This window comes from Orbicella faveolata, unplaced genomic scaffold, assembly GCF_042242905.1.
Source record: "Orbicella faveolata isolate gen_17 unplaced genomic scaffold, um_ofav_v1 contig_46, whole genome shotgun sequence".
Taxonomy (NCBI): domain Eukaryota; kingdom Metazoa; phylum Cnidaria; class Anthozoa; order Scleractinia; family Merulinidae; genus Orbicella; species Orbicella faveolata.
This window is the reverse complement of record NW_028301576.1, coordinates 9,088,039-9,101,456: the sequence shown is the minus strand read 5'-3', so window position 1 is coordinate 9,101,456 and position 13,418 is coordinate 9,088,039. Positions and strand designations below refer to the sequence as shown.

Genomic DNA, 13,418 nt, shown 5'->3' with positions numbered 1-13,418 from the left:
CTATTCTTCTTTCGGAAATGTTTCCTGAAAGTGGTTTGCAATGGCATCGAGAATACGCTTTGTTCGAGTGACACGAGGTTTCGTCGCTGTGCTCTGGGAAGGAGGCATGCTGAGGATCGCAAGCAGTCCCTTTGTTCCGAACTTTAAATATAACTCTTTGAGATGTGAATAGGAAAGCCCACTTCCTGCAATCTTCTGAGCCATTGATAGTTTTATTGCACCATTGTCGTCTCTGGGGTCGAAAAGTCTTCCGCTGAATGTCTGGAGAATTTCATGGCGTCGATCCAAATACGACATGCTGGCAATTGCTCGTTCAACACTAATAACTCCAGAACAATTCACGAGTTTCTCGTTGTTCAGTTGAAGTGCAGAACGAAACAGAATTTTTCTAAGTGCCTTAACGTCCTCCAAGGCATCGTGGGCCTCAAATTCCTCTTTAGAAAGATGTGAGTAAAGTGCTGATTGGTTTGATTTGCAAGATGCCGATTCACTGAGTTGCAAGGCCGGGTGTTTATCTTTCAAAAGATGTTTGACAAGGATTTGACTGTCGCCAAAATAAACATTCAAATTGCTTAGTTTGCTGCGAAAATTTTCGTCGCTTCTCCGGAGAAGTATTGGAGTGTCAAATGTTGATGAATTATGAACTATTAGAACTATACAAGATTCCTTCCGGGATGAACATTTTACTTGACTAAGAAAGGTGTGAAACTGCTGAAGCGCTTTATCAAGGGAGACAGTTTCCACTGGTTGGTTTTCTTTCAATAATTTTCTGATTCCACTGATATTTTGTACAGATAGTTTGTTCACTCGTGAAGCTCCAATACTCACATTTCCTGTCGGTAGAACGTACTTTGAAAACACTTGATTTTCATGAATGGTGGACAGCTGACAGAGTTCTGCATTTTTCCCGGTGCAGGTAGTCTCAGTGTCAAAAACAACAAAAGTGTAGGTTTGGTTTGGATCATAAGTCAGTTTTGGCAGATCAGGTTGAGCATAGTAAGATGGTACTAGTTTTTCATACTCATGAAGCTCATTATCAGAAATGTTTTCCAAAAGATGTTCAATGTGAGTGTGAGTTCTTGGTGTAGGCTGATTGACACTTGTATCCAGATTCAAAGCAACTGCAGTTTCATAAGTTTTCCCCTCCTTAGCTTCTTTTTGACTATTTTGACTGGATTTTTGACCCCGTAATTTTTTCCTCCTATACTTGAAATTTTTCGTAGCCTTTCGGTTTCTGTCACTTAACACTTTTTTGTCCATCAGATCTTCATGTGATGTACAAAAATAGCCGGGTTCGATATTCAGTACTTCTAACGCTGTACTTACATAGCCATAGCCAAGATTTCTTTGGGCCACACCACAGGCTACTCTAAAGTCGTTGCTCGCACTTCCTCCGTAATACCGGGTTTTAGGGTTTTTTGTTGCTATGGTATTATTTAGACTTTCATTCCGTTGAGAGTCGGCACATGGGGAAAGCTTCTTGACAACAATATCAGTGGCATATTCAGAAAAGATGTTAGTTAGGCATTTTTCAGGGGCTCACCATGTACATGTAAACTCTTGCCATTAGGTAGTTCTATGTGTTGTATCCCTCAGGACATTTTTTGAAACCACACCAGGATAAACGGCATGAACTGTGTTCCCCAAATGAATGTGGTACTATAGAGTTGAAACTTGATTTTAAGAATTCTGGATTTCCAGCATTGTGAGTTACAGCATGACTAATGCATTTTGCATAGTAACCCCCCCTCCCCTCCCAAGGGTATAATCACCAATATCTTAACTAGATAAAAGCTACATAAAAGCCTCTCAAATGTTTTTGGAAGTTTTAAAAAGTATTCCGTACAATCTTCCACGGCCATAAAGTTGAGGTATGAGGGTGATTGAGGCTTTGCACAAGGAAAGCAACACAGCTTTTTGAGGTATGTATTAGTGTTGCATCTCATGATGCTTGATATAATGATCACGTCCTTTCACTGTTTTTTTTTAGTTTTTTTTTGTTTTTTCTTATTGCCTTAGGCTAGATTCTGACCAACATGAACAATACAAGCAGCCAAACGCTTCCCGTTTGGAAAATGTGGATCTGGAGCACAACATTTATGTTGGAAAGCATAGCGATTGTCTTTGCCAATTCCATCACAATTTATATCTTCTTGAGTCAAAGGAAAACTCTGAGGCACACAAGCTACGTAGTAATCAGCTTGGCTTTGGCTGACCTAAGCGTAGGCCTGTCGGCAGGTTGTTTTGGTGTGGAGAACCTGGTCTTCAGCTATACTGGAGAAAAGCCCACCGCGATAGGATGTCTAACTGTAGATTTTATCTCAGAATGTGCTTCTATTGTGTTTCTAGTTGTTCTTTCTTTAGAGAGAATGCATGCCGTATTTTGGCCTCTACGTCATCGCATTACTAAAACCCGTAGTTATATTTATGTTATTTGGGCAGCTTGGCTGTTTCCTTTCACTTTCACAGTCATATTTATAATAACGTACATTGGAATTATCAACCGGAAAATCTCGATGAGTTTGTTTATTTTCTTGAAGGCTGCTTTTTCGCTCATTGTTTGCATCGTATACTGTAGAATTTGGTTTCGTATGAAGCACCTACGAAAGCAAAGCATACGAAAGCATCGTCATATCGCAAACAGCAACTTAACCAAAACCTTGCTAGTTGCCTCTCTTCTATCAGTGGCAGCATGGCTTCCCGTGAGCGTCACACTGCTGGTTAGTGTCCTTTGCAAGAACTGTTTGTTGTTAAACAACTCAAGCCGTGTTGTTTAGGCGGCAAGGATTCTTCAGTTTGGAAACTCTCTGCTGAACCTTATTATCTACAATATAAGGATGCACGAGTTCAGGGCCAAATTGATTAGATAACTCTCCAGGCATCTCTCGAGAACGTCGATTCAACCAACGTCCTTGATGTCGCGAACTTTACCAAATTTTGCCGTACAGTCTGCTCCTATAACACTGCTGTCCTTAAGACCTCTAGCCAGCTCTTCGAGCGGTCGTATAAATTTCTCGATCAGCAACCAGGAAAGTGAAATGGTAAAATGACATATTAATTAGCAATGAAACAGAGAGATAAAGGAAATCCGGATCTTCTTAACAAAGCGATTTCGAATCTCCCGCTTGTTATTAATCATTCGAAACCGGATTCCATCAAAAGCATCAAATGCAGATGACTCGTTGACGTCACACAAGCGAACGCAATGTCGCGTGATACTGGTACCTTTTACGCCGTTTATTTCGATTTTGATTGCCCTACCCTTCAGCGGGTCCTGTTCACGTGATCCCCCGGAAATGCATGTTTCATGCATATGTTCCCTTGTACCCTATGTTCCTGTGAACGCGGGTTAAAGTTGACCATGTTCCCCTACTCCCTAAAACCATTGGGAGACCTATTAAATGGCGTCGGACACGAGATGCTAACCAACTGTCAACGGTTATTTATTACTTCATTTTTATCCAACGCTTGAAATGCATGTTACATAGCAAAATATCGCGGTAGCAAGTTTACTTTTTTTGAAGAAAGTGAACAAGTAACATACTCACAGTAGTTGCTATTCATAAATTGAACTATAAAAAAATCTACGAGATATTTATTTCTCCAAGCGTTACAATTGCATTATATCAGCTGGATTATATCATGACATGACTTGTTGGAACATTATATAAAGACAGTGCACTTGAAAAGTGGATTAGTGCGATATTTGTTCGGCTATCGCCTAACGTATTTACCTCGGGATTACTGGAGTGACCGCGGCATTTGGAATGGAAAATAGTTGTGACACAGCTTTTCTGTAATCTGGCATTCTTAGACAATAAATCAAAAAATTAATAAACGAATTACTGAACTGAAGGAGTTTAAGAACAAAAACGACCACAATGTGCATTTTTCTACACGGAACACACATATTTACTAGAACTAGTAGAATTTTGAATGGTAGGCAAGTCAACACAAATGTTCCTGTTATCAAAAACAATGTCTTAGACAGCTTCGACTCTCTCCTCGCCCTCACTCCGTTTTGTATGCGGGAAGTCTGCTTACGCCAGATGACGCAGTAAGAAGAGCACGTTATTAGCAAAGGAGTTGACAAACTGATAATAACAACTGTTAATAACTGGTGACGTGTCACGATTGAATAGTGCTGAAACACTCGAACTGAAGTCACCGCGAGGGAGAGGATCCATGGCGTTGCTATGGCAATGGCGTAGCTATGTGAGGATAACTGCCGATGACGAAGTGGCCGACTGATGACAAGCACTCTTTCAAGAGAAATAACGGTCAATGTGAAAATGGAGGAGAGACCTGTAAACATATCGACACCATCAAGAACGACTGATGACACGAGTTTGCGTTCAGAGATGACCGTGGTCATATAAATCGGTACTGCAAATAATCCAACTAGCAGATCAGCTATTGCCAAATCGATTAACAGGTAAAGAGAACGTTTGCGAAACCTTCGCTTGACAAGAACTACAATTGACAGGGAGTTGCTAATAATGATTACAACTGCTGTCACTCCAAGACACACACTCCAGAACCAGTTCCAGCTGTTGAAGTTCATGGTGAGTACACAACACAAGTGCAGAGAGCTGCAAAAAAAATAAAAAGATAAATAAAAAAGAATACGATACAACGTAGGATTAATTAAGGAATAGAAAACATGTCCCGTGTGTCTATCGAGCTACAGAAACACGAATGAAAGTTTGGGAGAACGAAAAATGCTGTGGGAACAAGAGCCGCAGGCGACTGTTTCCACAGCTTTTTCGAGTTCTCCCAAACTTTCTCGAGTGTTCCTATAACTCAATAGAAACACGGAGAACATGTTTTCTATTTCTTTTAGAAAACACCGCGACGGAAAAAAGGAAAACAACTTGTTTACTTTGATTATGAAAATGTAAATTCTCCTTGCACGCGCCATCATTACGTCAACTGCTCGTGCTAGTTCTGTGTTTCCATCGAGTTACAGAAACAGGATTTTAACCAATTAGCGCGCGTATTTTCTCAGGGTTGTTATATATATATATATATATATATATATATATATATATATATATATATATTTAAAAAGGTATACTTTATTAAATGTAATAATATTACGTTGTATCGGTCTCCAACGTATACCAGAAGGACCACTCTCCGTGGTTGCTGGCCTAAACGTCATAATTACAGTCATAAAGTGAACATGGCGACGCCCGGGTGGTTTAAACTGAACACCAAACACTCCATATTGAATGAATGAATGAATGAATGAATGACAGAAAGAATAAATGAAAGACTTTATTTGAGTGTCAAAGGGGATCTACAATTGTAGCTGTAGAAAAACCAATTGGGGACACTATTTACCAATTGAACAAATCATTTTTGAATTAAAATGCCAGGACCACTGAGTTAAAGAGAACCATCAGGTATACTAGCTTTGGAACTCAAATTGCTTTTCAGCCAATCTCCTCTTTAGTGTTATTTTATAAACAAACAAACCCATAAATGTCTAGTGTCCAGTCTGTGAAGTGTTTTTTAAACACTAATATATATTTTTTTCAATAATTACTCAACCCCCTTCCACTTGAAACTGAATATAACGCCCAGTCTCTTACCAAAGATTCTTGGATGCAAAACCATTTAAAGCACTTCCCAAAAGATAAACTTGAATTCTTGTTTAACCGTATTAAAAATTTCATGTCAATGGGGAGATGTTTGAAAACTAATTTGAACATTTAGATGAAAAATAAGTAAGAAGGCAAATATCTCTTAGTGCCTGAGGACGTGGTGTGAGTTTGAATACAGTGCTAATAGCATCAAGCAGATCCACCTTTTCTACATGTGAATTAGTTAGTATAGGTAATCATACCGTTTCGAGTTCAATTTGGAATTAATTTGCACGAGTAAGCCCATAAATGAGCGATTTCTTATTTTCTTCTCACTTGATAATGATGTCATGACGACATCGAAACGCTGTGTAAAATTTCTATCGCTCATTTTATTTTGAAATGTTTATTAAAATTTAATTTCATTCAAATAAGTTTTTCAAAAAGCTGAAATTGCACGAGCCGCTTCGGCGAGTGCAATTTCAGCTTTTTGAAAAACTCACAAGTGCTAATTAATTCCAAATTGAACGAGAAAAACCGTATGATTACTTATCGATAATATTACCATGAAAAAAATTCGCGTGGAGGAAATGTCAGAAGATCTTTCTTGAAGCCATTTTTTCTCATTCGAGAAAACTTTTTTCAAAGTTTCCGCGCCTAAGTTTCGCCATCATTTTGCGTGATATCATTGGCTTAGAAAATTTCCTATTTTCTTTCAGCCAATCATAGTCTAGGATTACGTTGTGTAATTTGCACTGGTGTTACACGTTTTGTACTGGTGTTACACTTTTTGCACGGGTGTTACACTTGAACTGTACTGCTCTCAGCCAATCAGAATCGAGTAATTTTTTCATGCATATATATTATTAAAAGAGTTATTTTATTCAAAAGACCAACACAATGGATAAATGCGAGTGTCTGTTATTCGCTATCTTAATATATCTCCTTCTTTTCTTCCCTAAATGGCTAAACCTCACGACATATGTCATGTTAGGACTGCCAAGCACCTTACGAAGTAAAAAACATTATATAGAAAAATTTCTGTGAAATTTTCGATGTGCAATTTCATGTTGCTTTTACAACTTTGTTTTTTTGTGTACTGATCATGACGTTCCGAAAGTGTTTCTGTTCGTAAAATAAAACTGTTTCAAAATTATATTAATATGCCTCAGAGTTTAGAGACTAGGCTTCTGTCGATTGCGCGCGCAAAACTGGCAGATTATACTTCTAGCACTGTTCAAAATTTTTGGGAATTATGTGGAAGTTATGCTCGTTTCTCTAAATTATGCTCCTCTCATCAAAATTATGCTGTTGGTTTTTTAGCAAAATAAAGAAAGAACAGGGCGAATGAAGACGAACAAGGAATAACGCCGTTTGGAACCATCGTTTTCTACATTTCTAAACATTCTGGCTTGATTTTGTATTAATTTCCGTTTAATAATAGTGAAATCCAAGATGGCAGGTCAAATGGCGTCACAGGACGTCATAATAAACAAACATGGTATCACCTTGTAGACCAAGCTCAGGGTTAAATTATGCGAAGAATTATGTTAACACAGTCGACAAGTCACCTGTCAGAAGAAACATGGTATCCACATTCAGCTTTGTCCAAGTTATCCGCATAGCACGTTCTTCCTTTAGAAACTCGAAAACATTAGTTGAAAACTTCATAAAGCCATTTTCATTCATCATAAACTGTGTCTTGCGTCCTTTCCTTATTCTAACCTTTCGAAACCTCGATTTTCGTTTAGCTCAATATAACACATGCCCCACTAGGGTACTCTATTACACAGAAACTAGAAGCGACAGAACAAGATGGCATATCTTAGAGGGATGTAAAATTAAATCCCGGCATTATTGGCCGGCATGTTTTAACCAGCCTTACGGGTTAGTTGAAAGCAAATCTAGGGAAACAAAAGTGTACTTTGCTTTACTTTTACTTTTACCTTTGCAGTTTTTACTTGGTGTTCTTGGACGTCCGTCTTGTCAAATTGCAGACACTTGTATTGTATCTGGTGTCAAAAAGCAGCAGCTTGTATTGTTTGGAGAAAATATATGCTCGTAAATATATTTTCATCCAACGCCACTAATATAATGCGGTGATCTCGCCTCAAAGTCGCATTTAGTTTTATATCGCGATTTAACCATTATTTAAGAAAACTAAACGAAAAAAACCGACACTAGTTTTGATTAAAATATGAATTCCTAGTACGCGAGAAGAATTGTCATGGCTATTGGCACGCCATGTTGTTTCCTGTTTGTCGACGAATTAAGACAAATTTAACTTCATCAAAAACTGACTTTTCAAAAAGCGGTTTCGCCATCTCTCGCGTGAGCTATATTTAGCTGCAAAAATGTGTGATGTTGTCCTATTTGCTTTCAGGCGATGGAAGAGTGCCCTTATTCCAATGCATGGAAGTCTCGATATTTACTTGGTAAACTATATAACGCTTATATCCCACTAGGGCATTCTCATAAACAGAAAATAGCAGCGACAGAACACGATATAATATCCGAGGGGAATGTAAAATTAAATTCCTAGTGCGCGAGAGGAATTGTTATGGATATTGGCACGCCATGTTGTTTCCAATGTCTCAACAAAAGTATCCCCCTTCCATCGCCGACTTAAAGCTCCTTTTTACATTAAATAGCTCGTAAAGATGAACTAGTGTAGAGTAAAAGATGTCTGAACTGTGCAACTGTGCAAAAACATGGGGCGAAGTTCACTGATCACTGACAGTGCAAAGAATAAGGTACTTCTATTTTATTTTATTTTTCAATTTTTGCCTCAGCAGCTGCAAAAATGTGTGATATTGTCTTGTTTGCTTTCAGTCGATGGAAGAGTGCCCTTATTCCAATGCATGGAAGCCTCGACATTTATTTGGTTAACTATATAACGCTTATATCCCACTAAGGCATTCTCATAAACAGAAAATAGCAGCGACAGAACACGATATAATGTCCTAGGGAAATGTAAAATTAAATCCAGGCATTGTTGGCCGGTATGTTGTAACCAAACTTTGGAGATAGTTAAAGGTAGAACTATTTAAGAACCAATGTCTTTTGTTTCAGTGAAATGTCGTCTTACCTTTGCCTTTCTACCTTCTCCTTGATGTTCTTAATTGTCCGTCTTGTCCAAAGACAGTCAATCCTCAGACACTCTTATTGCATCCGGAATCAACAAGCAGCTTGCAATTCATATATTTAAGAATTATCACACGAGCACCCGTTGGATATATAAACAATAGCCTCCATTTGGCGCGAAAATAGAGTCGATTATTTGCCCACGGTCATGACCTGGTCCGAGAAGCGGACAGTTTTCGAAAGAGGCTTCAGGAAAACTATGAACTTCGAGGAATAGGTAAGGTACAAAGAAGGACAAACATGCGAGCATATTTTCTCGCCAAAAAGAGGCTCTCATGTTTATCATGTTGTATTTTAATTATTATTCGTAACACGCGCAACGTTGAATATTGGGGAATATCACTGGGATATTACCCAGTTTTAGCCGGGGGATATTCAGTCAAGTAACGAGTTTAGACCAATCGCGCGCGAGCGACATGATGGAATATAAGAAATGATAAATAGCCAAAAGAAACCAAGCAGAATATGATGTTCCTAAGGTTTCTAAGAAAATAATCCACTTTTTGGGGGGTGGGTTGCGGAAGTTAGGTTGAAGTACTCCTAGTCGCTTCATTCTATCTATTTCAGATAGCTTGCGAAACGAGGTATTTCAAGTAAGATTTATAAAATCAGTTTAGCATGCTTCGACTCATGTTATTGATAAGTTAATGCACTCCTTGTCATTGAATTTTCAGTCTGAAGTTGACATGTTAACCCTTCACACGTATGCTGTGCCTGAACTTTTAATCAATACTTTTCATTCATTCATTCCTTCCTTCTGTCTTTCCTTCCTTCCTTCCTTCCTTTCTTCCTTCCTTCCTTCCTTCCTTCCCTTACATTTCCCAAAAATTTATCATGGCGTGTTTCGCTGCCTTTGAGCGAAACAAACTTCACCAGTTGTTAAAGATTGTTTCCTTTTCACCTAAGCGCTTGATTTACGCTTTTTTGAGTTTTTCTTTAGTCTTTGCTTCGCTTTTTCGCTGATTTTGAGTTGCGTTGGCTGTTCCTATATTCCAAAAGGAACGTTCCTCAAGTATCGACTGTTCCTCGTTTTTGTGTTCCTATTGACTATAAGAGGACCAGATTTTTTACATGGTAGGAACAAAACGTTCACTCTAGTGTAAAAGAGGAACATTTCGTTCTGAGTTCCCAACTGTAAATGGAACATATTGTTCCCGAACTGATAAATTAGGACTGTTTTGCTCCGAGTTCCTTTCTGTGCATGGAACACATTGTTCCGATATTGATAAACTAGGACTGTTTTGTTCCGAGGTCCCCTCTGTAAATGGAACACATTGTTCCCAAATTGGTCATTTAGGACTGTTTTGTTCCGACTTTCTATCTGTTGATGGAATACATTGTTCCCAAATTGGTCATTTAGGACTGTTTTGTTCCGAGTTTCTATCTGTTGATGGAACACATTGTTCCCAAATTGGTCATTTAGGACTGTTTTGTTCCGAGTTCCTATCTGTAAATGGAACACATTGTTCCCAAATTGGTAAATTAGGACTGTTTTGTTCCGAATTCTCATCTGCCAATGGAACATATCGTTCCCAAATTGATATTTTTGTTACGAATTCCCATCTGTGAATGGAACAGCTCGTTCCCAAATTGGCCACTTATTACGAAATATAGGACTGTTTTTTTTTTTTTTTGCCGAGTTTCTATCTGTAAATGGAACATATTGTTCCCAAATTGATATTTTAGGACCGCTTTGTTCCGAATTACCATCTGTGAATGGAACAGTTTGTTCCCAAATTGGTCATTTATTACCAAAGTTTAGGACTGTTTTGTTCCGAGTTCCTATCTGTAAATGGAACAGTTTGTTAAACAATTGGACATTTAGGACTGTTTTGTTCCGAGTTCCTATCTGTAAATGGAACATATTGTTCCTAAATTGGTCATTTGGGAACAGATTTCGGATCATTTTTTTACGCATTCTGATTTTGTTCCCAAATTAAGGTGTCTTTTGTGAATAAGGCAGACAATAAGGCCCACTCAGACCTGCTTGGGCAAGTTTGGTTGCATGTCACGGTCATGAATTTTGCACAATAGTAATGAGGGCGGGCAAGTAAGGGCATGCCTTGGCAAATACAAACATGTATGCATTTCCTTTATTTGTCATCGACTCCTTGGTTATGGTTCAGATTTAAAGGAGATCGTGTTGGCCAAATGCTCTTCAAAAGGCAAAATGAGCAAGAAGTGCAAAGTTAATTGGTCGGATTACGATGGAGCATCACCCAAACCAAAACGGCTTCACTTGGAAAAGGATGAAACCGACAGCTTGTATCACTGCCCGATACAAGAGTGTGACCATGATGGATTTCAAAGTCAAAGAGGGTGCAGAAAACATGCTAATACCAAGCACAGTTGGTTCTGTTATTTCGATGAAAAGCCCAATTCGAAAGAATCACAGATTCGCTAAAGGTAGCAAGAAATGTTCCAATGGTGAACACAGTTCAAGATCAAACAAGTGAGACTACAAAACATGCCGGAAAGTTACTTCCCTCATTTTCATTTTCGTGTGACATTGGCGAAGTATTCACGAGACGGTTGACTGGAAGTGGTGGCAATCTCGTTCCCAGAGCCTTCGTTACCCTTGTCCAGCGGAACGGGATACCGAAGACCTCTGGGATTCAGTGTTTCAGCTCGATATTTATTTGGCCATAAAGAGAGCTTGCGCAGTTGCACCGGAAGTTGAAAAACAGTAAATTTGTTCCCAGATTTCCAATTCTAAACCGCCCGCGATGTATGTACAAACTCTGAGTACGATCGCTTCGAGCGCGAACGAGGCGTACAAAACACTGGGAAATCGCTTCAATTTCTAAACCAACAACGTGTTCGTAGATGCTGAAATATTTCAGCTTCGTCAGCAATCCGATTGATTTGTTTGGAGCTAGATTTGAGAGCGAGAACCTTTGGAGTGTTACAGTGAAGGTATCTGGTTTCAGTGTTTATAGTGAAAGTGATGGTCTTGCACAGGAAAATTGGTTGAAATTAATTATCGTCACACTCGACTGTAGCAATTTTCTGAGTAGAACGACTTGTGTCAGAGGTCTCGTACCGAACAAGAAAACTCACAAGAGGGGGAGGAGACGAAGAAAAGTCCTTTTGCGGCGAAAGAACGAGAATCAAAGCGGGTAACACAATTCAAAGGAATCGAACGCAGATCGACACCGAGGTTTTATACAATTCTTCCAGAATCTATTCGGGCACCTCCAGCCGCTGAACCAGCCAAGAAATGTAAATTTTGGTCTGTGTAATTGTGAGGTTTGTGAAGTTGCAAGATGGCATAATGTTTTTAATTTTCTGACTTTGTGTTTACATACCATTGAGTTGAAAATTAATAAAGTTTTTGATTTTAATATTAGCCACAACAGGGAAAGAGGGTGAGAGGCATATTTAGCTTTTCTAATTTCAGCTCAGTGACAACTGGGTCTAAAATTTCACCTTATTTGTTATCTCCCCTGACTGCACTAACATGAGAAGCATAAAAGTTATTTTCCCTGTTTGGATTACATTGAATGACCACTGGATTCGATAGCCCCATGATTATTTCACACTTTGTGTCTCTCGTAGCAGTTCCTGTAAGTGCAAGTACTGGCACTGGGGGGAATATTAAACTAATTTGTAAGGAAACCAATCTTTGCAAATGCCATAGTAATTTTTCTTGGACAATTCTGTCCAAGGGTTAAAGGTGCAATAAGGTTAAACCCATGTAAAGCACCAACCTGTAACACAAGACCAGACCACAACACCAGGAACTACGTGCCCTACTCTTTGCGATAAGTGTGTGGGTTCTTTAATGTCCCCTGCTATTAAACCATGTAACACTGAAGATGCAGGAGACTGGGCGTACGGTTTATTGTCCTCATCCGAGAAGACTTGAGTGTCTAACCATTTGCACATGCAATTACAAAGAGAGTACATTCTCCTCAGTTATTGCAGGGTGTCCAGCAGCATGGTTTTTCAGAAAAATAGGAAAATAGGAAACACACCATTGAAAAATAGGAACTTTCTTTCAAAAATTAGGAAAATCAGTACTACTTTAATGGACAAAGATAGCCTCTCTACACCCCTTCTATCCCAATCCACTGCTTTAGTCCAGCAACATTGACACAAATGTACATATTCATGACAACGCAGACATTTGGATTTTAAAATTATTCTTCTTAGCTCTCACTGTGATAACAACATCAGTTTATTTAACATTGGAGTATAAATAAGAAAAATAATTGAAGAGCAATGGGGAATTAATAATTATTGTCAATTGTCATTTGTATAACTGGATACAACAGATTCGATACAAAATCATTGAAAACCATGGAAACATATATCTAAGCTATGACCAGAAATCCACTAAGCAACAGAGAACAAAGAAATAATGACTGTCCCAAACACCAGAGTCACAGACATCAATAGCTTTATACTACATCTACCTTTGAAACATGCGAGGCTATAAATCCATTTTAAATTTTGTAACTGTGCTACTTAATTAGCCATTAAAAAATAGGAAAAAGATGCACTGGCTAGCCTGAATGTGGTGGAAAAAAAAGTATTACGTATGTAAAGCAGAGTATTAAATTGCGCGAAGTGTCTCTGATCAGTAAATAAATAGATTTAGAATGAACCTAAACTTGAAAAATTTTAGGCTAATGTTTTTCAAGTTCTTTCTTTCTAGAACATGGACAAATCATAAATACTTCC

At 38.5% G+C, this 13,418-nt stretch overlaps 2 protein-coding genes across 2 annotated transcripts; both read right to left on the bottom strand.

The window, feature by feature from the left end:
* On the bottom strand, window positions 1-1,260 carry LOC149098272 (uncharacterized). Its single transcript, XM_089276666.1, has one exon. The coding sequence runs from the start codon at window positions 1,258-1,260 to the stop codon at window positions 1-3; it is 1,260 nt and encodes a 419-aa protein (XP_089132792.1).
* Window positions 1,261-3,667: 2,407 nt separating this feature from the next.
* Window positions 3,668-4,647, bottom strand: LOC149098271 (beta-1 adrenergic receptor-like). Its single transcript, XM_089278211.1, has one exon. It carries the CDS (start codon window positions 4,562-4,564, stop codon window positions 3,731-3,733), a length of 834 nt encoding a protein of 277 aa, XP_089134337.1. The 5' UTR covers window positions 4,565-4,647; the 3' UTR covers window positions 3,668-3,730.
* Window positions 4,648-13,418: the final 8,771 nt, after the last annotated feature.

Excerpts from the sequence above, each read along its gene's own strand:
- LOC149098272 (XM_089276666.1), bottom strand. The coding sequence starts at position 1,260 with ATGGACAAAAAAGTGTTAAGTGACAGAAACCGAAAGGCTACGAAAAAT.
- LOC149098271 (XM_089278211.1), bottom strand. The coding sequence starts at position 4,564 with ATGAACTTCAACAGCTGGAACTGGTTCTGGAGTGTGTGTCTTGGAGTG.